We start from the raw sequence: 27,416 nt of genomic DNA on the forward strand, positions 1-27,416 counted from the left end.
TCCCCCCTCCCCCCACTCGTTCCCTCTCTCCACAAACCTTATACTTCTGAAAAATGTTCCACACATTAATTACCACTCTCTTCAGTCAGAGGGAGACAAAGAAATGATCGACAAGATGTGTTGGTTTCTCCCAAATCATGAAAGAAAATGACAATTGTTGAGAAAATAGGTGATCCATTGAGGGTACTTACAAAATAATTTTATACCATCATCTAATCATAAATCACTTTTTATGATATATTTTTTATTTTTATTATATTACGAAGTTTTTTTTTATTTATCTAAATAATCATACGAATAATCATTTATAATTAGATAATAATGTAAAATTATTTTATATTATAAATGCATGACTATTAAAGTCATAGTTGTTCACCAAACACATGAAATATTTGATTTCAAAATTCTAATAACACATGTAATATTAATGGTTTAAACATGGATAATTTGCAAGTAATCCTGTTGGTTAACCATAGAATATCCGAGCCATTGACTTTATAAATAATATATCAAATGGTGGACAAACCTCTCGCATGGTGACAGATACACAAAGCTTTAATTTCACACTCTAGATCCATGTTTGGGCCATTCTTAATTTTTTTATGGCCATTTTGCAAGTGAGTTTGAGGCATGCATGTAAAACGAGATGGCTTGTTGAAGTTAATAAAAATATAGTTCCCACTATGCTCTCCCCACTCCTACAGATAACCGAACCCAACTTAAAAATAACACACTTCTATGAAGCAAGAAACATAACACAATTTTGTTAATCCCAATCCTGAGTGCCACAAAAAGAACCCGAGAAGCAATCTGCACCACATCCCCACAACCACCACCACTACAAATATGTTATTCTACAACGCGCCTTCAACTATGTTGTTCCAAAAACGAAGTTATTTTAGATGTGGTGACATTTTAGTAAATAGGAGATTATTTCAACGACGTTTTTATTGAGAATGATGTCATTTGCGCATGACAACGACGGGTTTAATTAACACCGACATTGAACTGCACTACCCTAGCTCGTGTTTTCCCTAATAAAAAAAGCTCAAAGCATATCATGAAATCCCTAAAATGTTCTGCGGCCAATCACAACCCCCGTTTACTGTGACGCTGACAAGGACTCGCTCCACGTGGCGTCTGCCGATGAGGCCATCCGAATCAGACCGCCACCGGCGCGACTCAGTTACTTGAACAGAGCCTCCATCGTCGACACCGCAATTCGCTCCAACACTCAGGTAAACTCTTCTTCACTTCACTCTCTCTGCTTTTCATTTTTTGTCTTTCGAATTTTGTTTCGATTAATCGAATGTTGACGTGTGTCGTTTGTGTTATTAGGCTATTCACCGTGGATATGGATACTTGTCAGAGAGTGCTGACTTCGCCAAACTTTGTGAGGGCAGTAGTCTCACATTTATTGGGCCTCCCGCATCTCTGCTATTCGAGATATGGGTGACAAGAGGTATCGTACAGGTAAGTTTCATAATTCATTATGAATGCGTCTTTAGATTATCAATCTTTTTTTTGGTATGGATTGTGGCACTGCATCTAAGAGAATAATGGGAGCTGCAGGTATGCCTCTTGTGCCTGGATATCATGGGAGGATTGATGTGGTTTTGTAAAATAGAATTGAGAAATATGTAGTGTAATTAAGTTGTCCTATAGTTTATAACTTGTGTATTCTGTGTCCCTTCGAGGGCTTGTACTTTCCATTGACTGTTATATTGAAAAAATGCCTGTTCATTTTCTTCTGATTCTACCATTTCCTGGTCCCATATACTCTCAACAACTATGCATCTTGTCCTTTCGTTAAATTTGTATATATAGGTTTGATGGCCTGATAGGATTTTGTTTCTGTTTTCCGATTAACCTTTGAGCTACTCTGTCTGATAATGCAATAGGAGTAATCTTTTTCATTTTTCATTCATGTGAATCAGATGTGCTATTTTGCTTGCGGATCTTGTAGACTGTATAATTGCCAAGTGACTAATAAATAGTCATTATATTTATGGTGGCTAAGGATGCATCTTTTCTTCTCATTGACTATATGTTATGACTTATGATTAGTCTTTCAGCTACTTGATCATTATTGTAACTACATTCTGCAATGAACTAAAGATATGAGAGAGAATACTTAGAGAGGACTTGGAGATGTGAGAATACTAACCTGAAGAGGTAAGGATACTTGGTGCAGTCTTGCAGAGGTAAAAATATTGAGTTGAATAACAGTTTGGAAAGGCTAAGAAATAGTACTCTAAAAGAATACTTTTTTTTGAAAAAAATGTTTATAAAAAATTAATGTATTTAATAAAATGTGTTATTAAGGTTTAAAAAAAGAAAAAAATATTCATTTTGAGTTAAATATAATATTTTAGTTAATTGATTTAAAAAAAGAAGATTTCAAACAAAAGAAGGTTTAAAATTATTTTTATTTCTAAATATATAATTATATACATAACTCATTTTAAAACATGAAGAAACAAACGAGACTCATACATACGCAGGTGTAACAAACTGGTTTTAAATATGAAGAAAACCTGATACTAGAACAAAGCAGAATTTGAATATTTACAATCTAGTCTTGACAAGTAGCTTTTATAGTAAACTTGGTGTGTGTTGTATTCTCTATAAGTGGTATTGTCTGTAAGTGGTATTGCAGCTAATGGATATTCGGTCATCATCACTAATGATCTACAAGTCATCAAAGAGGGTTGTGCCAAATCCTTTGCTCCCTTTCCAACAGGTATACCACCATTCTTTTTGGACTTGCTAAGATGTTATAATCAAGCCAGGGGAACTTAACACCATGACAGTTCTGATTGGGTCATTTGGCTATATTGATGCAACTGAGTTTTTTTCCTAAATTTATTTGCTTTTGCTTAATATTTTTGTTTCCTAACTAATGAATATATTGCTTTTGCTTTTACCATAGGCAGGAGTAATCCTTTGTTAAGTGTTGTAAATTATTCTTGTTTCAGGTCCCAGCCACAAGTTTGAAAAGCATGATGTTGAGGGGGGCCCTGTTTTAAGGTCAAAGGAGTGAGTAATGGTTACATATTAACAATTTTTTGCCATTGATTAAAGAAGAGGTTAGATGAGAAACAAAAATGTTATACTCTTTCTTTACACACTCTTTTAAATATAATGTTTTATTAATTGAAATTTATTAAAAATAATAAAATTATATATCTCACAAATTTTTATTTTATGGATTAGTTGAAAAATTCATGTGTCAATCTTTATTTTTAAAAAAAAAATAGTAATAGTTCTTTTTAGAGAAAAAAAATTGTATATGTCACTTCTTATCGTAGTAGCTAGCCTATTTAATTTTGCACATATCTCACCCGCAACTTGTATATCTCACTTCTTATCCCAGCTTTGTCAAACCAGCCCACTTCCATGTGAATAATTTTCTTGTAACACAACAGCCCAATCCTTATTATCAACTTAGAGCCTGCTACAACAAAAAAGTATGACCTTATTGGATGAAATATGGTGCCAGCTACACCAAGGGCAATAAACATTAATGCCCAAAACTTTGAGTCTTTACGGAGTTCATCTGTAGGCTCAGGGAAAGTATTTATCATGTTGGAGATTAGAAACCCCAAAAGGGGTAGTATTGCCCTAGTTACTATAGCTGCTAGAGTCCCTAGGACGAACTCTGGGATTTCAGGCTTGTTAAGATAAACAAGGTGAAGGAATGAGACTTTGGGAGGTGAATGTGATACTACTAGAGGAAGAACTTCAGGTCCTTGTAAGATATGATTGATGAATCCCAAAAATAGTTGTTAAAGCAGAAACTAACTTACATGGAGGCATAAAATAGTGCTAGAAATATACTCATGACTTGACCTGGTGTATAGCCTTTCTCTAGTACCATCTTTGCTCCAAACCTCTGTTGGGTACAACTTACATACCCCACTTGAAAGCATCTGCTGAAAAAGGATCACTTGTTTGAGTTAGCAACATATATTTTTAGTATTTCCATCAAAAGTCACCCCCTGAAGTGACTTATGATTGTTTAGACGTAAAAAAACTAAAAAAAAACAACTTAAATTGGAAATTGCATGACTTAAAACAATTTCAACAATAGATAGGAATGAAGATCCAAAAGTGAAAGAGAATAAAAAAACTTAGCAGCTAGTGAACCAGAATAGGAAAACAGAGGAAACTAAGATGCAAGGTCCACTTATAAAACCAACATGAGTGATCAATACAAGAATAAGTAGTAGAAATATGGTTTACAATTACACTAATTTTTAATTTAATTGCTATTACGTATGATGCAGTTTATATGTAATTTACTGTTTACTTGATGATTGCGAAATAATGCAAGTTATATTTAATTTAATTGCTTATTTAATGTCAAAATTCCTAATATTTTTTAGAGGCATTTGGGGAAGCTTTCCTTGAACACAAGGACTGTTCTGCGGAGTCCAAAGTGACCAAGTTTTTGGTTTGGCTTTGGCTGGAGGCTTCTTTGCTCTGTTCTTTCTGAGACAACTACATATTAGTGAACACCATGACTGGTGATATTGGCTATTTGTACTATTAGTTTTTGGGCTGGTCTGCCTATTAGCATTACTGGAGGTATGAATATTAGACGCCTCATTATTCTGTTGTATCTACTTGCTACATTTTGTGTTTGAATCCAATATTCACAATCCAATTTTTATGCTATAAAAGTCTTTTAAAATCTCAATCCAATATATCCCCTTAAGATAGAGGCCAACTTTGATATCTAAGGTGTAGGAACGAATTGTTGCTTAGCGACCCCATTTAAATTTCATTGAATGTCTATACTCCTTACTTTCAGTTATACTTGGAAAATGTTGCTTTGCCTTCTGATAATTTCATCTAGGCAGTTACAAAAGTACTAATTACTGCATAAATTAGCTTTTGTTGATTTTACTTTGAAACATTTTTTAATTTGCCAATATTTCATGAGATGATGATGGGGTGTCTGGCTAGGATGATACATTTGAAAAAGTTATGGCTTTCAAGGGAAATTTTAGTAGTTGATCCATAATTTAGGGTCCCTCACTCACTGGCCTCACACAGTACCCTTTTCTTTCCTATTGTGAATTCAATAGACAATAGTAGTGTTAGGTTAGGAATGGAAGGTTGGTATGCTCATATGAGTGGACACATGGCACAATGAATGATGGGAAACTCCTTAGCAAGCAAAAGCTTCGAACCTTTTGATGGGGCCATGACTGGATGTGCGTGTATCAATCAAAGGTTGACACTTGTCGGCCAATAATTAATATTTACACTAAGTTTAGGTGAGGAGGCTAGTGGTGTGGGGTCAACAAGAGAGAGAATATATGTGTTTGGAGTGGAGTGGGAGGGGGGCTGGAAAATGAGGTAAATTGGTGAAGAGATCTTTTGATCTTTCAATTTCCTAGAGCAAGATCATGTGGGATGTGGTTTTCATTGGAAAGTGAAGTGTGATGGACCTGCACACTTTATCTCTAATGGGTTTTGGGTTTAGGTTGACTCAAGTTGTTTGACTAAGGCAAAGGTGCTTGTCTACTAGCCAAATCACCAAAACCAACTCTCCTTCACTTCACTTCACATGCACTTCCGAATCCCTTTCACTTTTTTTTTCTTTCTTTTTATCCAAGGGATTAATTTATTATTTTGTCATATTTCCTACGCCATACATATATATTTGGTTCAAATATGTTTATTCTTCTTCTATCCATTACCACAATAATATGGTAGAAGTGTTGGTAACACATTTTTTAGATTAAATTAATCTAGAGGTCCTATAATTTCTATAATTTTAATTAGCTTTCTATAATTTAAATATTTTTCATAAAATTTTTAAATTATAGAAAGCCTGAAAAATCTTTAAATTACTCTAGAGTCCTACCAAGCCTCTTACAAGATTACCTCGCACAGAAACATCAGTCATTAATGGAACTTATAAGGGATTTATGGAAATTATATTGTAGAACAATGATACTAAGATGCATACCTATCATATGAGTGGATATGCATTTTTTGTAGTCGGGTACTGGATGTGCCATTCCATGTTTCTGGAACCAATAACACAACTTGATTTTGTACACACACACACAATATATATATATATATATATATATATATATATATATATATATATATATATATATATATATATATATATATCTTAGATATGCTATATATTCACATCATAGGTCAATTATTTTATGTTAATAATTTCACCTTCTCACTCATGTTCTTCATGAAGTCTTTGTTTAAGGCATTTAAAAAGTTGAAACTTTTTGCTGCAACTCTAAACCTAATAAACTCCTGCTTATCATGTTGCTGACTGGCATACTAGTTTCGGGTTAGGTGTTTTAAGATTTTCATGTTTTGTTGAGGTGCAGGAGAATTGATGATGTGGTGGTCAGAGAATATTGAGCCTAAAAAGACACTATTTCTTTATTAGTATTAATGTAGATAAAAAGTAACAACTATATACAACATACACTTTGAATTGGATTCAAATAAGATTGGATTGAGTTGGAATTTATAAATTTATATTTTGATCAAATTGGTTTAAAATTTAAATCTGATCCAATCCAATACAGTTTGGATTAGATTAATTTTAGTCTTATTTTTATTTCTTTAGAGAAATTAATAATGGTAATATGTATACTAAACATTATAAAAAAATAGACTAATAATACAATTTGATCTCTATAATATATTATTATTTTTTTGTTTTAATCCTTATAAAATATTTTTTTAAAAGATACTTGTAAAATTATCTTTTTAGTTACTGTCTTTGTTACTTAATTTATTTTAGTTATTTTAATATTCTTTTTTCGTATTAATTCTGACAATAATACTATTAAATATATTGTTTGCCCTTATAATATACTGTTTATTCTTGTCTGAGCCTTAAATTTTTAATTTTGAAAATGATTCTTGTAAAATTCCTATTTTTAGATTTGACTATTTGTTATTCTGTTTTAGTTATTGTAATATATTCATTTTTTTTTTGTTTTTTAAAACTTACGGAAAATAAAATTGAAGCTCAAAATGAAATTTAAAGAAGTATCTAAAGTGTAAATTAAAATAATTTCTGTGAACATCCAGATAGAAATTTAATTTAAAAATATAATAAATTAAATTAAGAAAAGAGAATTATGAAAAAATCAGTGCATAATCCAGAGATTTATAAAATAATATTTTGGACATGAAAATATGTTTAGAATATATTTGAGGTATTTTGTGGAAATTTGTTGGTCTATTTAGAAATGTGCGTGTGTACTAATGGATAATTGATAGAGTTCAATTAAAAACACTAACTAATTTAGGCCCAAAAATAGTAAGAAAATTGAAGCAACAACCGTGACATGTTTGTTGTTAAACAGGAATGAAAAAAATCATAAAACATGAAGTAATAAAAGTACTGTTGTCTTAAAATGAAAATAAAATTAACTCGTTTAATTGCAGCACATTTAAGTGGTATGGAAACTTCATGGTGATCTTGTGCTGCATGTTTGGTAACCACCATGGTCAATTTGACGAGTCTGTACCTATGTTGATGGGAGCTTTTTGCCGGATGCTTCTCATATGTATTGCGGCCATATGGCCTCATGGATAATGGAAGTTTTTCAACCTTTGATAAAGGAGGTGATGCTTTCAAGGCGGAACTTTCACGCAAACTGTAAATAGTAAGTTTTGAAAGCTAATTACCATAAGCTAAAATATGATTTAGGTATACCATAAGTAAATTAATAAATATTATTTTGAGTCCTTAATAAAAAAATTATTTTAAATTCCTAATAAAATAAAATTTTTATTTTGTTTCTTGATATTTGATTTTAAAAGATTTTTTTTCACTAAAAACTCATTAAAATTTATGGAATTTATAATCAACTAAAACAAAATATTAAGAAGTTAACAATAAAATTTTTACTTTATTAGAGATTTAATGTAATTCTTTTATTAAAGATCTAAAATAAAACTCACTAATTTATGAAAATCTAAAACATATTTATCCCTTGATTAAATTGATAAGTTCAAATGATGATTTTGTTCTAGACATGAAGAGTTTAAGAATTTTTGTAAAATAAAAGAGTTTAAGAATGATTGTTTATGAGATATAGCTTATTAGAAATACAAATGAGTCAAGTATATATTGTGAAATGAAATTAATAGAAATTTTTGAATTAAGAATCATGTTTAGTTCAAAATTCACCCTTTTTATTTTTATATGCAAATCTATATTAAAATATATTTATTTGTGATTCTCAAGTATCCCACCCACGTGTTTTGTTTGTCAATTGCATGAGCTGTAAGGGAAATTATTGCTCCTGGGGACCACCTTAACCATTGGCCACAAAAACTAGAGTTGACGAGTGAAGACTTGTATTTTTACTTACTTCCGATCTCTGATGTTGGAATTCCTGATAACACAAACCATGGCTGAATCATTTCTCTTCAGCATCGCTGAGTCTCTCATAACAAAGCTTGCTTCTCATGCTTTCCAAGAAGCTTCTCGGGTGGTGGGTTTGTACGACCATCTCCGAGACCTTAAAAAGACTCTCTCATATGTCAAGGAAGTGCTGTTAGATGCTGATCAAGAGCAAAAGCAGGAGCATAACCATGAGCTTCGGGAATGGCTGAGGCAGCTCAAAGGTGTCTTCTATGATGCCGAAGATTGATGTGCTCGATGAATTTGAGTGCCAAACACTGTGAAAGCAAGTGCTCAAAGCTCATGGTACCATCAAAGACGAGGTAAGCCACTTCTTCTCAAGTTCTAATCCACTTGTTTTTCGTTCCAAGATGGCTCAACAAATCAAAGATGTCAGCAAGCGGCTAGACAAGGTTGCAGCTGATAGGCATAAGTTTGGGGGGCACTTGGTCTCCTTGCATCACCTAGAAAGAATGAGACACCGGAAGATGTTGTCAAACAGTATCTGGATGAATTACTGTCAAGATCTTTCCTTCAAGATTTTGTCATTTCGGGCACTATTTGTAAATTTAAAATTCATAATTTGGTGCATGATCTTGCTTTGTTTGTTGCAAAAGATGAGTGCCTACTTATAAATTCCCACATTCAAAATATTATTGTGAATATTCGGCATCTGTCTTTTGCTGAATACAATTTTATAGGAAATTCATTCTCCTCAAAATGGGTAGCTGTGAGAACCATAATGTTTCCAAATGGTGTAGAAGGAGGCAGCGTTGAATCTTTGCTAAATACCTGTGTGTCAAAGTTCAAATTATTGCGAGTTTTGGATTTAAGGAATTCGACATGCAAGACTTTGCCACGTTCCATTGGTAAGTTGAAACACTTGAGATATTTCAGCATTGCGAATAATTGCAACATCAAGATGTTGATGTATGATGTAATTCAATTTGTTAGTTAGGAGTTAGTTAGTTTGACAGCTATGAAGGTAGTTATAGTTATATGTGCAGTGTGTATAAAAGTGATCATGAATGAGATGAATGACAGTGCAGAAGTTTTAATTCAGAATTCTAAGTTCCCTCTATTTTCTCAATCAATTCTTTCATCTTCACTTATTCTCTAACATAGAGTGAGTGAGTGCATAGTGTGAGTGTGTGTGAAGAGCTTCTTTGTTCCAACAAACTGGTATTCAGAGCAGAGGTTCAAGATCCTTGGATACTGAAATTGAGATGGCTTCCTTGAATGGAAATTTTCCAGCATCTATGCCTGTTCTCAAAGGCAAGAACTATGATGATTGATGTGCTCAGATGAAGGTAATCTTTCGATTTCAAGATGTGACAGAAGTGGTGCTAGAAGGGGTTCAAGAACTTGACAGGAACCCAACTGATGCATAGAAGGTGGCTCACTGTGATTTGATGAAAAGAGATGCAAAGGCATTGTTCATTATTCATCAGTGTGTAGATGCAGATAATTTTCAGAAAATTAGATCTGCTAATACTGCAAAGAAGGCATGGGATATTCTAAAGAAATCCTATGCAGGGGATAGCAAACTCAAGAAGGTGAAGTTGCAGACCTTGAGAAGGTAGTATGAACTTTTACAAATGAGTGATCAAGAAAGCATTGGTGAGTTCTTTTCTCGAGTCTTGACAATTACAAATCAAATGAATGCTTATGGTGACAAGCAATCAGACTTGGGGATCATTGACAAGGTATTAAGAACCTTGACACCAAGATTCGATCATATAGTGGTGGCAATTGAGCAAGGCCAAAATCTTGAAGAAATGAAGATTGAAGAACTGCAAGGAATTCTTGAAGCTCAAGAGATGAGGCTCAATGAAAGAAATTCACAAAGATCAGCTGAGCAAGCTATGCAAGCCCAAACAACCAAAGGGAACAACTATGATGGTGGTAAGAATAGAAAGGGAAAGTGGAAAAACAGTAAGTGGAAGGGGTCAGGTGAGGGCTCCAGCAGTTCTAGAAACCATAACCAAAATGAAGAAACTGACAAGAAAAATGGAGTGAATCACAAAGTGGTCAAGAAAAAATTCAACAAGAAAGGGATTCAATGTTATAACCGTCAGAAATAGGGACATTTTGCAGATGAATGCAAAAATAAAAGGGTTCCAAGAAATGTAGATGAGGCTCAATTGGCACAAGATGAGGATTCTGACTCTGATAAAGTGTTACTAAGGACAACAACAAACTCAGAAGAAGACAATGTTAATCTGTGGTATCTTGACACAGGTTGTTCCAATCACATGACTGGACATAGAGAGTGGTTTGTAAATATTGATGATAAGGTGAAGAGCAAGATCAAGTTTGCAGAGATAACAGCTCTGTAACTGTAGAAGGCATTGGAAAGGTGATGATTCAGAGGAAGGATGGACAACACTCATTTATCAATGATGTGCTATATGTTCCCAATATGAAGAACAATTTGCTGAGTTTGGGACAGTTGCTAGAAAAGGGCTACTCAATGCAGATGGAGGACAGTCAAATGAAGATATTTGACAGCAAGAGGAGGCTGATTCTATAGGCCTCTTTGTCAAGAAACAGAACATTCAAGATTGGAATTCAGATTGCAAAATTTCAATGCTTGGCTGCTTCTATAAGTGATGAAAGCTGGATGTGGCATCACAGGTTTGGTCATCTAAATTTCAGGAGTTTAAGTGAATTGAAAAGTAAGAAAATGGTTCATGGTCTTCCCCAAATTGAGATACCAAAACAATTATGTGTTGAGTGTTGTGTGTCAAAGCAACCAAGGAATTCTTTCAAGTCAGAAATTCCAATCAGATCCAAAAGAAAGCTTGAAGTGATCTATTCTGATGTGTGGGGTCCTTTTGAAGTGAAATCCCTAGGAGGTAATAGTTACTTTGTGTCATTCATTGATGAATTTACTAGAAAAATGTGGATCTATTTCATTAAGCAGAAAAGTGAAGTGTTTAACATTTTTAAGAAGTTTAAGCTATTGAGTGAAAAGCAAAGTTATAAGGTAATCAAAGTGTTTAGAACAGATGGAGGTGGTGAGTATAACTCACATGAATTTCAAGTATTTTGTGATGAAGAGGGGATAATTCATGAAGTGACATCTCCCTATACACTTCAACATAATGGTGTTGTTGAGAGAAGAAACAGAACCATTTTGAACATGGCCAGGAGCATGATGAAAGGGAAGGGAATGCCTCATTATTTATGGGGAGAGACAACTTCTACTGCTGTGTATATTCTAAACAGGTGTCCCACCAAGAGATTGCAGGGATACACACCTGAAGAAGCATGGTCAGAAAAGAAGCCTAGTGTGAGTCATTTCAGAATATTTGGTTCACTGTGCTTTAGGCATGTGCCTGAGCAGAACAGAAAGAAACTTGATGACAAGGCTGAACCAATGATACTCATTGGATATCATCCAACTGGTGCCTACAAGTTGTATGATCCTAGAATGAGGAAGGTTGTGATTAGAAGAGATGTCTTGATAGATGAAACAAAGGGCTGGAATTGGGAAATAAATGTTGTTGACAATGGTGAAAGAAAGGTGATTGTGAACCTTGAAGACAAACAAAGTGAAAAGGATGTCCCATCATGTGGAGAGTAACTCAAAAGGTCACAAAGAGAGAGACAAGTACCACAAACACTTAGAGATTATGAATTGTATCCTAATACAACAATCACTACAGAAGGGGATTTTGTGCACTTTGCTCTACTTGCTGAATCAGAACCAATGAGTCATGATGAAGCTTCACAAAGTTCACATTGGAGAGCAGCTATGGAAGAAGAATTGAGATCAATTGAGAAGAATCAGACTTGGGAGTTAGTCCATTTGCCTCAAGGAAAAAGACCAATTGATGTGAAGTGGGTCTATAAGACTAAAGTAAAGCCTAATGGAGATGTGTCCAAGTATAAGGCAAGATTAGTAGCAAGGGGATTTCAGCAAAAACATGGCTTGGATTACAATGAGGTTTTTGCTTCAGTTGCAAGACTTGAAACTGTTAGACTCATTGTGGCAGCTGCTTGCAACAGAAATTGGTCTCTATATCAACTGGATGTGAAGTCAGCATTTTTGAATGGGCCACTTGAAGAAGAAGTCTACATAACTCAACCACCTGGTTATGTAGTTGCAGGACAAGAGGATAAAGTCTACAAGTTGAATAAGGCACTATATGGCCTCAAGCAGGCTCCTAGAGCCTGAAATATGAAAATTGATAGCTTTCTAGTCCAGCAGAATTTCACCAAGTGCACTACTGAGCATGAAGTTTATGTCCAGAAACACAGATTCTGGTGAGTTTTTGATAATATGTCTCTATGTAGATGATTTGCTAGTGACTGACAATAGTAAAGAAGATATAAGAGTGTTCAAAGGAAGAATAATGGATGAATTTGAGATGTCTGATCTTGGTGAACTATCATACTTCCTGGGTATTGAATTTGTTTCTACCAGTAAAGGGATTTTCATGCATCAAAAGAAGTATGCAGAAAACATTCTGAAGAGGTTCAATATGATGGATTGCAATTCTGTTATCACACCAACTGAAACTGGAATTAAGTTGCAAATAGATGGGGATGAGAAAGAAATTGATCCTACCTTGTACAAGCAAATTGTAGGCTCATTGAGGTACCTATGTAACACCAGACCTGATATTGCCTATTGTGTTGGGTTGATAAGTAGGTTTATGGAGAAACCAAAGATACCCCACTTCTTGGCAGCAAAGAGGATTCTGAGGTATGTGAAAGGAACATTGGATCTTGGCATTTTATATCCTTACAGTTAGAAGAATATAGAAGGAGAAGTGTTTGGTTATAGTGATTTAGATTGGTGAGGTGATAAGAATGATAGGAAAAACACTACTGGTTATGTTTTCAAATTTGGAACATCACCAATCTCTTGGTACGTGCTCAAAGAAGTAGAGTGTAGTTGCTTTGTCAACATGTGAAGCAGAACATATTGTTGCTGCTATGACAGCCTGTCAAGCTCTATGGCTGGAAGCTTTAATGGAAGAACTAAACTTGAGAAATTACAGTCCTATGAGGTTGTTGATGGATAACAAATCAGCAATTGATTTAGCTAAGCATCCTGTGGCACATGGCTGGAGTAAACATATTGAAACCAAGTTTCATTTCCTGTGTGATCAAGTGAGTAAGGAGAAGCTTGAATTGGAGTTTTGCAGGTCTAAAGATCAAGTTGCAGACATACTAACTAAGCCATTGAAGTCTATCAAGTTCAAGGAATTGAGAGACAATTTAGGAGTGACATCCTTGACAAATCTGAATTAAGGAGGGATGTTGATGTATGCTGTAATTCGGTTAGTTAGTTATGAGTTAGTTAGTTTGACAGCTATGAAGGTAGTTATAGTTATATGTGCAGTGTGTATAAAAGTGATCATGAATGAGATGAATGACAGTGCAGAAGTTTTAATTCAGAATTCTAAGTTCTCTCTATTTTCTCAATCAATTCTTTCATCTTCTCTTATTCTCTAACATAGAGTGAGTGAGTGCATAGTGTGAGTGTGTGTGAAAAGCTTCTTTGTTCCAACACAAGAGACTCCCCAATTCTATATGCAAGCTCCAAAATTTGAAATTGTTGAATATTTCGGGATGCGAGGAGTGGAAGCATTGCCGAAAGGATTAAGAAATTTGATTAGTCTGCGGCATTTGGAGATAACTACAAAGCAATGCAAGCTGTTTTGCCTTACAGTGAGATTACCAATTTGATCTCGCTTGCACTTCTGTCTATTCAATCATGCCATAATATGGAGTCTATCTTTGGAGGGGTGAGATTCTCTGCTCTTAAAACATTGCGTGTTGCTGACTGTCATAGTCTGAAGTGTTTGCCACTGGATGTTACAAACTTTCCAGAATTAGAATTTCAGGTTGTTGAAAACTGTGTTAATCTGGACTTGGAACTATGGAAGGACCACCACGAAGAACAAAACCCCAAGTTGAAGTTAAAATGTGTTGGATTCTGGGGTTTACCACAGCTTGTGGCCTTACCTCGATGGCTTCAAGAAACTACCAACTCCTTACAGACCTTGATTATTAAAAACTGCGACAATCTTGAAATGCTTCCGGAGTGGCTGTCAACTCTGACTAATCTGAAATCACTTCTTATATCAGATTGTCCAAAGCTTATATCTCTCTTGGATAACATCCATCACCTTACCGCACTTGAATCTATGTATATCGATTTATTGTGTTGGACGTGATTCACGTATTGAAAATTGATTTTGGGTGAAGTTACCCTGGAGCTGCTGCGTCATGGGATAATCAATTCTCAAATTTCAGTGTTAGATTTTTCGTTTTTGTCCTTCACTTTGTTCCGTTGTCCATCAAGTTAATGCATCACGTATATTTACTGTGATCTCCACTGCCTGTTGTTTTTGTACTGTTATTTTGCTGCAGAACGGCTATATTTGGTGTTGTTGTAGCATTTTATAAGGTTATTTTATTAACATTTTTTTGGGTGCTGTTGGTTCATAATATCAGTGTTATTATATTGCTTGGTTAGCACTTAAGTGTTATTTCTTGGTTCATAATGTTGGTTCTTTGCCCGTTCAGCAAAAACAGTGGTTAATAAAATAAAAACAAAACAATTTGGTAACTAACTAGCTAACCCTGTAATCACCGAGGCAATTGGGATATTACACACTGCCATTTTGGTAAATTATAATGCAAAAGACGCTCACAAACAATTAATATCCGTTTTGGTAATTTTACCTTGAAAATTAATTTTGATAGTTACTTTTCAAATATCAATAAATTGTGAAAAAAAATAGTATTTTTCCCTCCTCTCCTTTCTCCCGAGCCCTTCTCTTCCATTTCCTACCACCATTATCATTCATACTGTTTATTTCCTTTAATTCTAAGGCTTTGTGTTATCTTCATTTTCCTTTCTATCACAAGGCCTATTATATTTTTGATAGTTTTTTCATTCCCTTTTTTCCTCATCAACAGAGTCTCTTACATCAGTAATCACACTTAGACAAGAGTTTCACGTATTACCTTCACCTTCATCAGTGGTAGGGCCTGTTTTGTCTGCTTTTCTTTCCTAGTAATTGAGCCCTTGTCCAACTGACATCTTTCCAGCACCTACAACAACACTTCTAAAACACTGGCAGAGTTACTTTTCCTTTTTCCGATATTCTCAGGTCTGCCCCTTTCCCTTTAACCAAATTTGAGTGCTCCTTGTATTTTCCAATAACCTCCTTCCAAAGCTCCCAATCTTTACCTCATTCCAGTTACCTTGTTTGCTCTCATGGGAGATGCTTTCATCCATGACCCCTAGGGTAAATCATCTTGATCAATTTCATTCGTATCTTCTTCCTTACAGTCACTCCTTCATCAAATGATCCAAGCATTTGCACAAGAAACAAAGATTTTCCCATAACACTTACTCTTATTCTGAAAGATTTTCACATCACACTTTCATTGCACTTATCCCATTTGATAAAATTCCCCATTGATTTGCCAATTCGCTCTGCCATCTCCTTTGTTTTGAAACCCACCAGAAGATCATAAACCCTAATCTAAAATGGACAATGATTAAGATTGACCTACGCAGGATTTTCTTCTATATTCATTGAATTGAGAACCACCAATCTTCTATCAAAGCACCATGACCCTCCTTCTTCAACCTGTGCTCGATGCTTTTCATTTAGGAACCTGAAGGTGTAAAGGTTCCTTCCTACTTCATTGATTTCTACACCCCCACGCACCTTCCAAATTTGCACTATTGTTGCCATGAAGCCTTGTTGTTGAAAGATCCCTGAGTTAGAATCTTCCCTGCCAGTCATGCCTAACTTCTTTCACTTGCTACCTCCTCACCACTCTCCATCAAAGCTTCAACCTAAACCTTCTCCTCTATCATAAACTTCACTTTGCGCCATTGTTCCACATTGTACCCTGTCTCTCACAGTTGAGACTGCTAACTAACCCTAACTCAATGCTGGTAGATTCCTGAATCAAAACCAAGAAAAAAAATCTTGAAAGAAAACCCTTATGATACTGATACTTGCAGGAAACTAGCTTAGCAAGATTAAGGGACTCATTCATCATGCACGACGAAGGGACTTGTTGATATACTTGAATTTTACATATAGAGAAAATTTATGTTGTCTTGCCCATGAATTTGACTCCATTTGCATATATTATATGCACGATACTAATTCTTGACTTATTATTATGCTTGGATATTAGATAACAAGAAGACGCAGCCTAGAATTCGAAAGCTTTTGGTGTCTCCCACTGAGCGAGACTTTTTTTCACCTTTTGATATAATATTATTTATAAATTCAATCAATCACTTAGATATGCGATAATCAACTAGCATGATTATTAATTTTTAAATAATTAATTATATTATACATGTTATTAGAAATAACATCAACAACAGCATGCACATGATACCTCTATATATTCCTCCTTCGTTTTGGAAGCACCATCTTCCATATGCATACACTCCCCCCTCCCCCCACTTGTTCCCTCTCTCCACAGACCTTATATATACCTCTGAAAAATGTTCAACACATTAATTACCACTCTCTTCCGTAACAGGGAGACAAAGAAATGGACCAGATGTGTTGGTTTCTCCCAAATCATGAAAGTCAATGATGGAAAAAGACAATTGTTGAGAAAATAGGTGATTCATTGAGGTACCATCATTCAAACATAAACCACTATTTATGATTTATTTTTATTTTTTATTTTTATTATATTTAACTCAAAAATCATACAAATAATAATTTATAATTAAATAATAATATAAAATTATTTTATACTATCAATGCATGAGTACGTATTAAAGTCATAGTTGTTCACCAAACACATGAAATATTTTATTTCAAAATTCTAATAACACCTGTAATATTAATGGTTTAAATATGGATAATTTGCAAGTAATCCTGCAGGTTAACCATAGAATATCAGATCCATTAAATTTATAAATAATATATCATATGGTGGACAAACCTCTCGCACGGTGGGAAATGCACAAATCTTTAATTTCCCACACTAGATCCATGTTTGGGTCATTTTTCATCAACCCATCAATAGTTCCCAATATATTCTCGCCACTCCTACAAATAACCGAACCCAACCTAAACATAACACACTTCTATGAAGCAAGAAACAAGACACAATTTTGTTAATCCCGATCCCGAGTGCCACAAAACACAACCACCATCAACTCAAAACATCTTTCAAACATGCAGCTGGATTTGAATTCTACTGCACAAAAGAGAATTCACATGTCGGAAAATCCTTTAGCCAAGATCCCACTGAAAACAAATTATTGTCCATGACAACTCCAGAATGCCTAAATAAAAAGTAACAACTATATATACAAGATACACTTTGAGTTGGAATTTCAAATTAGATTGTATTGAGTTGGAATTTATAGATTTATCGTCTGATCAAATTGGTTTAAAATTTAAATCTGATCCAATAGGATACAGTTTGATAATTAAGATTAGTTTTAGTCTTATTTTTATTTCTTTAGAGAAATTAATTAGGGTAATATGTATACTAAACACTAGAAAAAATAGACCAATAATACTATTTGTTCTCTATAATATATTATTATTTTTTGTTTTAATCCTTGTAAAACATTTTTTTAAAAGATCCATGTAAAATTATCCTTATAATACAGTACCGTCTTTGTTACTTAATTTATTTTAGTTATTTTAATATTCCTTTTTCGTATTAATCCTTACAATAATACGATTAAATATATTGTTTGCCCTTATAATATACTGTCTATTCTTGTCTGAGCCTTAAATTTTTCATTTTGAAAATGATTCTTGTAAAATTCCTATTTTTGGATTTGACTATTTGTTATTCCGTTTTAGTTATTGTAATATATTAATTTTTCTTTTTTCAAACTTAAGAGAAAATAAAATTGAAGCTCACAATGAAATTTAAAAAAGCATCTAAAGTGTAAATTAAAATAATCTCTGTGAACATCCAGATAGAAATTTAATTTAAAAAATAATAAATTAAATTAAGAAAGGAGAATTATGAAACAATCTGTGAATAATATAGAGATTTATAAAGGAAATTATTCTCCTCGGGGCAACCTTAACCATTGGCCACAGAAACTAGAGTTGACCAGTGACTACTTGTATTTTTACTTCCGATCGATCTCTGGTGTTGGAATTCGGGATAACACAAACCATGGCTGAATCATTTCTCTTCAGCATCGCTGAGTCTCTCATAACAAAGCTTGCTTCTCATGCTTTCCAAGAAGCTTCTCGGGTGGTGGGTTTGTACGACCATCTCCGAGACCTTAAAAAGACTCTCTCATTAGTCAAGGCAGTGCTGTTAGATGCCGATCAAAAGCAGGAGCATAACCATGAGCTGCAGGAATGGCTGAGGCAGCTCAAAAGTGTCTTCTATGATGCCGAAGATGTGTTGAATGAATTTGAGTGCCAAACACTGCGAAAGCAAGTGCTCAAAGCTCATGGTACCATCAAAGACGAGGTAAGCCACTTCTTCTCAAGTTCTAATCCACTTGTTTTTCGTTCCAAGATGGCTCAACAAATCAAAGATGTCAGCAAGAGGCTAGACAAGGTTGCAGCTGATAGGCATAAGTTTGGTCTCCGAATAATTGATGTTGACACACGAGTAGTTCATAGGAGAGACACGAGTCGCATGACACACTCCCGTGTGAGTGACTCGGATGTGATAGGAAGGGAACATGATAAAGAAAAGATCATAGAGCTTTTGATGCAGCAGAATCCCAATGATGATGATAAAAGTCTCTCTGTTATCCCCATTGTAGGGATTGGAGGTTTGGGAAAAACTACACTTGCACAGTTTGTGTTTAATGATAAGAGGATATATGAGTGTTTCTCATTGAAGATGTGGGTGTGTGTTTCTGATGACTTTGACATTAACCAACTCATTATGAAAATCATCAATTCTGCTAATGATGCTAATGCTCCTTTTCGCCAACAGAATTTAAACATGGTCGATCTGGAGCAATTACAAAATCAATTGAGAAGCAAACTTGCCGGTAAAAAATTCTTACTTGTCTTGGATGACGTATGGAATGATGACCGTGTTAAATGGGTTGAGTTGAGGAATTTAATACAAGAAGGGGTTGCAGGAAGTAAAATTCTAGTGACTACACGTATTGATTCCATTGCTTCCATGATGGGAACTGTTACCTCTCACAAGTTACAAAGACTTTCTTCGGAGAATTCATTGTCTCTTTTTGTCAAATGGGCATTTAAAGAAGGCGAAGAGCAAAAACATCCTCATTTGGTAAATATCGGGAAAGAAATTGTGAAAAAATGCAGAGGGATTCCATTGGCTGTGAGAACATTGGGGAGTTCACTATTTTCAAAGTTTGAGGCAAATGAGTGGGAATGTGTGAGAGACAATGAAATTTGGAATTTGCCACAAAAAAAAGATGACATTTTACCTGCACTTAAGTTAAGTTATGATTTCTTGCCCTCCTATTTGAGGCAATGTTTTGCATTATTTTCGCTTTACCCAAAGGATTATGAATTTCGTAGTTTTGAGGTAGTTAGGCTTTGGGGTGCACTTGGTGTCCTTGCATCACCCAGAAAAAATGAGACACTGGAAGATGTTGTCAAACAGTATCTGGATGAATTACTCTCAAGATCTTTCCTTCAAGATTTTATCGATTGTGGCACTTTTTATCAATTTAGAATTCATGATTTGGTGCATGATCTTGCTGTATTTGTTACAAAAGAGGAGTGTCTACTTGTAAATTCCCACATTCAAAATATTCCTGAGAATATTCGGCATCTGTCTTTTGCTGAATACAGTTGTCTTGGAAATTCATTCACCTCAAAATCGGTAGTTGTGAGAACCATAATGTTTCCAAATGGTGCAGAAGGAGGCAACGTTGAATCTTTGCTAAATACCTGTGTGTCAAAGTTCAAATTATTGCGAGTTTTGGATTTAAGTTATTCGACATGCAAGACTTTGCCCCGTTCCATTGGTAAGTTGAAACACTTGAGATATTTCAGCATTGAGAATAATCGCAATATCAAGAGACTCCCCAATTCTATTTGCAAACTCCAAAATTTGCAATTGTTGAGTGTTCGGGGATGCAAGAAGCTGAAAGCATTGCCCAAAGCATTAAGAAAATTGATTAGTCTTCGGCATTTGAAGATAACTACAAAGCAACCTGTTTTGCCTTACAGTGAGATTACCAACTTGATCACGCTTGCACATCTGTATATTGCATCAAGCCATAATATGGAGTCTATCCTTGGAGGGGTGAAGTTCCCTGCTCTTAAAACATTGTATGTTGTTGACTGTCACAGTCTGAAGTCTTTGCCACTGGATGTTACAAATTTTCCTGAATTAGAAACTCTATTTGTTGTAGACTGTGTTAATCTGGACTTGGAACTGTGGAAGGACGACCATGAAGAACAAAACCCCAAGTTGAAGTTAAAATATGTTGCATTCTGGGGTTTACCACAGCTGGTGGCCTTACCTCAATGGCTTCAAGAAACTGCCAACTCCTTACAGACCTTGTTCATTAAAAACTGCGACAATCTTGAAATGCTTCCGGAGTGGCTGTCAACTCTGACTAATCTTAAAGCACTTGAAATATCAGATTGTCCAAAGCTTATATCTCTCCCGGATAACATCCATCACCTCACCGCACTTGAAAGGTTGAGAATTGTCGGTTGTCCTGAACTGTGTAGAAAATGCCAGCCACATGTCGGTGAGTTTTGGTCCAAAATATCACATATCAAACACATCTTCATTGAAGAACCAGAAAAGCTGGAGGAAGAATAAGACGAATAGGAATGATTTGTTGACACATAAGCGCTGAAGGTCCTTTGGCAACCCCTGGACGTGGATCAAGAATGGTCAAACGTGAAAAAAAGAGGAGACCATGATGTTTGATTATTGTGTTGGACGTGATTCATGTATTGAAAATCGATTTTGGGTGAAGTTATCCTGGAACTGCTTCTCCGTTACTGCCTGTTATTTTTATACTGTTATTTTGCTGCGGAACGATTATAATTGGTGTTGTTGTAGCATTTTCTAAGGTTATTCTGTTAACATTTTATTTGGTTCGGTTGGTTCATGATATCAGTGTTATTATATTGCTTGGTTAGCACTAAAGTGTTATTTCTTGGTTTATAATGTTGGTTCTTTGCCCGTACAGCAAAAACAGTGGTTAATAAAATAAAAACAAAATAATTTGGTAATTAACTAACTAGCTAACCCTGTAATTACCGAGGCAATTGGGATATTACACACTGCTATTTTGGTAAATTATAATGCAAAAGACACCCAAAAACAATTAATATCTATTTTGGTAATTTTACCTTCAAAATTAATTTTGATAGTTACTTTCAAATATCATTAAATTGGGAAAAATAAGTATTTTTCCCTCCTCTCCTTTCCCCCGAGCCCTTCTATTCCATTTCCTATCACCATTATTATTCATACTGTTTATTTCCTTTAATTCTAGAGGCTTTGTGTTATCTTCATTTTTCCTTTCTATCACAAGGCCTATTATATTTTTAGTAGTTTTTCCATTCCCTTTTTTTCTTATCAACACAGTCTCCTACATGAGTAATCACACTTAGACATAAAGATGTTAGATATTAATTAGAAAAATAATAATAACAAGTTTTATGAGCCTTAAATTGTGGAAGATGAAAGTTGTAAAGTTGTAAGTTACAAAGTCTTGAACAAGCAATTATGTGAGCATTTAGTATTCTTGAATAAGCAAATTATGTGAGTAGTCACTCTATTCTAGTATAAATAGGGGATCATACTCTTGTATTTTGTGTGGCAAATGAAATAAAATCTTCTTCTTCTTCCAACATAGTGGCATCAGAGCTTGAGTTCTAGAGTGTTGAGAGAGAAACACTTTGTGAGTTGATAGAGAAACACTTTGTGAGTTGAGAGATGGCAAGCAATGGCTTGAGTATGTTTCAATTCCCTTGTCTTACCAAAGGGAATTATGATAATTGGTGTCGTCGCATGAAAGCCTTGTTAGGTTCTCAAGATGCATGGGAGATTGTAGAGAAAGGTTATACCCAATCTCAAAATGAGGCTATTTTGTCACCAAATGAGAAGGAGACTTTGTTGAAGTCGAAGAAGAAGGATTAACAAGCACTTACTTTCATTCATCAAGGTTTGGATGAAGCTATGTTTGAGTTGCACTACTAGAAAAAGTAGTTTTCACAACACAACAACAACATCGGTCAAAAATAACCGCTGTAGTATAACACGCGGTGGTAGTTTCGTAATTATCAGTTAAAAAACAACAACGGTGATGTAGATACCCGTACTCGAATAAGAAAGCTGAAACTTCCACAACGTTTGTTTCATGGAGACCGATGTGGTGTGCACGACATGTAGATGGTCACGTGACACTCAGTGACCTCACTCGCGTTACTGTGGACCTCACTCGCGTTTCAGACCTCACCGATGACCTAGCTTCTTCGCTCAGTTGCCCTACACAACTTTCATCACTGCTTCAGTCACCTCTTCGGTACTCTCCCTTCCGCGTCGACAAGCACACCCCATGACTCAAAGGTGAAACGTATTTGGCCGCTGTTCGTGAGAGGCTTGAGCAGTTACAATAAACCCCATAATCATCCTCGAAGAAGGCCAAACTGAACCCTAGCCTTCTCATCTTGTAAGGTTTCTTTTTCCCTCTCTTTGATTTTTCTATGTGTTTCGTTTTCTACTTTCTTATTAGCTTTATCATAAGTTAGTTTTAGCTTTTGGACAAGAGCATGTGTAGAACCTTATGTTTTAGCTTCTGATTGAGAAGTGTGCAAACCATAAAATGACAGACATTGAGGGTTAGATAAGCTGCAGAAAAATAAAGGCTAAAAGAAGATGTCATTTTCTGTCACTCAAGGACGGGCACTGCCTGTTGCTCTATTTGAGCCCTTGTTTGGTGTTTTCCCTTTGTGTAATCATTCAAAGACATGCCATTATGCTCCATTATCCATAGCCATTTGGGTTTCTCAAGCCTCAATGTCTTCAATTTCGTCCTTACCTACCTAGGGCTTCTATCACAATTTCTATCAGAACATCCAACCTCTATCTTCTGCCTAACCATATCTGCATATTTTAGGATTTGCTATTATATCTGATTTCTGGATCCGGGTATATTTCCTCTTCCTTAATTTGGTTATGTCATGATGTGTTCTTTTTCTCTTAGTAATTCCCCCTTTCAATGAGATTTATTCCTTTCTGATAAAAATAAAAACTAACTAAAGTATATATAGAAATTAAAGCCCAAAACTGGTTTCAAGTTTTGGGAGGTGGACACCATGTCTGTGTTCTGGTAAAGAAGATAACATTTTCATCATTCATAAGTTTCTGAAGTTGCAGATATAGGTATATAGATCTGGGGGTTGTTTTCGGTTTGAGATTTTTATATTATTTTAATTTGCTGCATAAAAAAATTTGGATCTCAGTACCCAATCACACAAGAAAGAGTAAACGGATCTAGCATGAAAGTTACTAATGTACTATATGTGTAAGAGCTGCAGTATGCTACTCTGTACTCTAGGATATAGGGCATCATCCCACAGAGTTCCTTTCTCTTGTTCCTGTTTGTTGTTGCTTTTCTTTATTTAGAAAAAAATTAATAAAAACGATAAAACAAATGTCTCAATTTTTTTGTGAATTTTATCATATGAGGATTTATGGATTTAGCAGTTAGCACACCAAAGATGTCTTTGACTGGTCTGGTCTGGTTTTGGTTTCTTCATCTCTTTCTCTAGGGTGGATTTCTGTGGATTTGATCCTGGATTTAGGGTAAAGATGGTTCTATTGTCATTTTTGTGGTTTTTCTGATTCTGATTATTAGTTAATTAAACTTTGAAGGCAGGTTGTTAGATTAGGGCGGCGCTGGAATTTCTGCCTTTCTAAGTTTGTTCCTGTAGCGAGTCCTCTCTTCTGCAGCGATGAATGCTGAGATAACAGTGAAAAACAAATTTAGAATAACATTTGGAAAATATTCTTTTCTTTTTATTTGGCCTAAATTATACTTTTGTTTTTTGAATTCTTTATAATTCACCAATCAATAAGCAATATATTGCATAGTACTTTGCTTAGAAATATGGCTGCTTACTCTGCAGAAGCCACTTTCTATTTATAAATAATCACATGATTATTAGGTTTCAGATATTATACCTATTCTGCATGTTTGTAATATGTTTATAGGTTTAAAAAGTTCAGGTTGTCTTTGGTATAAGCTGTGTATGTCCAATTGAATTCTTGAACGAAAAACTCAGCTTAGACACACGTAAAATTGTCATCTTAATAGTGTAGCTTAGGTAAATCATGGCAAATATAAGATGAAATGGGAGAAATTTTATGAATAAAGGATGCACCCTTTTTGAAATTGGACATGGATAAAATTGTGTGGCATGCTTTTATCATATTGTATTTGAATGGATCACAATCCTTTAATCTTCAGGAGCTTTATCTTCGTCATAATAACATTGTTTTGTCATCTCCTCTTTGCCCAAACATTCCTTCTCTTTTGATCCTTGACCTTTCCTATTATAATATGACATCATCAGTCTTTCCTATAATAATATGCCCATCTTGATTGAAGCATCTCAATATGATGCTTTTTAAAATTAAAGTAAGTTTTATCAAGATTTTTTAGCTTCTTTGGTTATATGCCCAACTACATAGTAGTTTTTGTGTTGCTAGCTTAAGTTGACTCGAATTAGTAGCTTTACTTGTATAACCAAACATATAGTTAATTGAGTGTATATATACCTATATGGGGTAGTAATTGTAGGTTTGCTGTGTTTTGAAAAGGCTTTGTAAGTAAATCAAGGTTATATAATATAACTTGGTTTGGGTGCCATTCATAACAGAGCTTTTATATCTTAAAACATTTGTTTGGGTGAACATTCCAAATTATAAAACTCAACTTTAAAATATTCCAAAGTTTTAGAAAGTATGCCACAGAAGCAATAGGAGCTAACAATGCTGCAATAAAAGTAATTCAATCTGGTTTCATGCCTTCATTTTTCATGTCATCAAGGGAAAAAACACTTTTCATTTATTCATAGGAAAAAAATAAGTGATGAATGGACTGTATCTTTATTGTTTGATTATCTATGCTCTTAATCTTATATCCATGACCTATTTCTTTTGTGGCACAGATAGTTGAAGTTGTTTGCTGCAGGTTGACTCCACTACAGTCAAACCTATATAAACATTTTATACAATCCAAAAATGTAAAGTCCATTTTTTGTTGAGCCATTTTTTTTTTCATATATAAGGTGTTTTACTCTGTTGGGAATTGATAGAAACAAGATTATCAAAACCGAATTGATAAATCCATGTCCTGAATCACAGGTTAAGCGGGCAATTACTGAAGAACTGAAGCAATCAAAGATTTTGGCCTACGTAACAGCTCTCAAAAAGTTGTGCAATCATCCAAAGGTATGATCTGGATCTTTTTTTGACCAGAAATTAAAAAAATCTAAACATAATTTACCCAAAATATATATATATATATATATATATATATATATATATATATATATTATTTTATTAGTTTCCAAATTAGTCAAAAGGGATGAGGATAAGCTGATATATAATTTATGTAGTTATAAGGAAACAATATTAATGTGAGGCACTCATGCATAGAATGAAGTACAATACATTCCCCCAGGACAAAGTGTCACCAGAGATTATGAGCAAGACATGAGAGCCTGTCTAGGGACAAAGCTAGTGTTTTTTAGTTAAATTCATGCATTGTATATGCTACTTTTAAAATTCGGATTGGATTCCCTTCAATGCCTTCTTTTTCAAGATCCCCCTCATAGTGATAACAGAAGATGAAATAAAGAACACATGGTGCTGAGTAATAGTGTTCCTCACAAGGCACCGACGACAATGAGGATGACAAATAATTGGTCCAGGGTGCATGAATATTACACATAGATTCTGTTTATGCTCTTAATGAAGTGGATTTGTTTTTATACTCAATTCACTATTCAATTAATTATACCTTCTTTTCCTTTCCCACCACAAAGAAAAGATTATCTCATCTTCATGATATATGTCTACCTTTTATTGCTGAATGGTGCTTTTCATCATTTGCTTCTGAGGTGATAAAGAATTACACACATCAAGCTACATATATACACAAAAATCATTGCCTGGTGGTGTTACCCCACCTTTTTAGCACTACTTCTCACTTTTTAATGGAAGCAAAAGGAGGAACGAAGGCTATTTCACCCTCAAATCTCATCTTTATATTTTCTGTACTAGAAACACATAATATCCGAGTCAGACCACATGTTGGGGAGCACCTTGAAGATATGTTTTTTCCACTTTTTTTCTACTTAAAATGGTAGCAGCATCTTGAAACTTAAGAGGTGGTACCTAGTTTGATGATGAAACTATATGCTCCTCTGTCTTTTTATTTTTTATTTGAATGTCATAATCCAATGTACATCAAAAATATAAAATCTCAAAATATTGTTTTCACAAAACATGCTTTTAGTCTTGGCAGCTTTTGCCAAGTACCCATTACTAACTAATAATTTTCAAACCGGCAGCAGACAATTGGCAAAGTACCTCTTTCCACAGAATTGTCTATTGTTCCAGCAGATTTTTCCTCTTTGCAATATGAAATTATTCAACTAAGAAACAAATTTGATTATGCTGGTTTCGTGTAAGTTTTCATTCCTACCCGGAGCATTTTGGCTTTCCTTGACAAAAACAGGATCATTTGGGAATTTTGAATAAATCAGAATCAATTTACAAGTAATACTAGACATCACGAAAAGATACTTAATGTTGCATAACTGAAGTATTGCTACATTATTGTGTGTCAATTTTCAACCTTAAGAATATTTTATGGTAGATATCATAGATGTTCTCTACTAAAGGCAATTCTACTCAAGCAATAAGATTACTCTGAGCCGCAAAGTTCCAGCAAAAGATTTGGATTGTGACAGTTGCATACCCATACCCAAGACTTGAACTCTAGAGTTAAAACCACTAGATAAGTTGGATC

General features: G+C 34.6%; 4 protein-coding genes across 9 annotated transcripts in view; all 4 read left to right on the forward strand.

The window, feature by feature from the left end:
* The first annotated feature begins 8,352 nt into the window (after positions 1 to 8,352).
* Positions 8,353 to 27,416, forward strand: part of LOC100804859 (uncharacterized) — a 29,656-nt gene continuing 10,592 nt past the window's right edge. The window contains exons 1-5 of one of the 5 annotated variants that reach the window (XM_041013004.1): positions 8,353 to 8,739; positions 9,118 to 9,285; positions 16,958 to 17,055; positions 25,549 to 25,623; positions 25,745 to 25,831. The gene's annotated coding sequence lies outside the window, so the exon portion shown is untranslated. Of the gene's footprint in view, positions 9,286 to 16,957; positions 17,056 to 23,216; positions 23,525 to 25,548; positions 25,624 to 25,744; positions 25,832 to 27,416 lie in introns of those variants that run through there. The other 4 variants (XM_041013002.1, XM_041013006.1, XM_041013003.1 and 1 more) reach the window with 4 other exon arrangements.
* On the forward strand, positions 10,015 to 10,755 carry LOC113000418 (uncharacterized). Its single transcript, XM_026127054.1, has 2 exons — positions 10,015 to 10,369; positions 10,514 to 10,755. Exons 1-2 carry the CDS (start codon positions 10,015 to 10,017, stop codon positions 10,753 to 10,755), a joined length of 597 nt encoding a protein of 198 aa, XP_025982839.1.
* LOC113000419 (uncharacterized mitochondrial protein AtMg00810-like) lies at positions 12,658 to 13,179 on the forward strand. Its single transcript, XM_026127055.1, has one exon. It carries the CDS (start codon positions 12,658 to 12,660, stop codon positions 13,177 to 13,179), a length of 522 nt encoding a protein of 173 aa, XP_025982840.1.
* Positions 18,389 to 22,935, forward strand: LOC100305368 (NBS-LRR disease resistance protein). Of its 2 annotated transcripts, NM_001251200.1 has the most exons (4): positions 18,575 to 18,880; positions 18,929 to 21,107; positions 22,359 to 22,433; positions 22,766 to 22,935. In NM_001251200.1, the coding sequence occupies exons 1-4, from the start codon at positions 18,575 to 18,577 to the stop codon at positions 22,933 to 22,935; spliced, it is 2,730 nt and encodes a 909-aa protein (NP_001238129.1). The 2 variants fall into 2 exon arrangements, with proteins under 2 accessions (XP_040868294.1, NP_001238129.1); XM_041012360.1 differs by lacking the exons at positions 22,359 to 22,433; positions 22,766 to 22,935 and having other exon boundaries at positions 18,389 to 20,679; positions 20,763 to 20,902.

The sequence above is a fragment of the Glycine max genome, chromosome 19 (assembly GCF_000004515.6).
Source record: "Glycine max cultivar Williams 82 chromosome 19, Glycine_max_v4.0, whole genome shotgun sequence".
Taxonomy (NCBI): domain Eukaryota; kingdom Viridiplantae; phylum Streptophyta; class Magnoliopsida; order Fabales; family Fabaceae; genus Glycine; species Glycine max.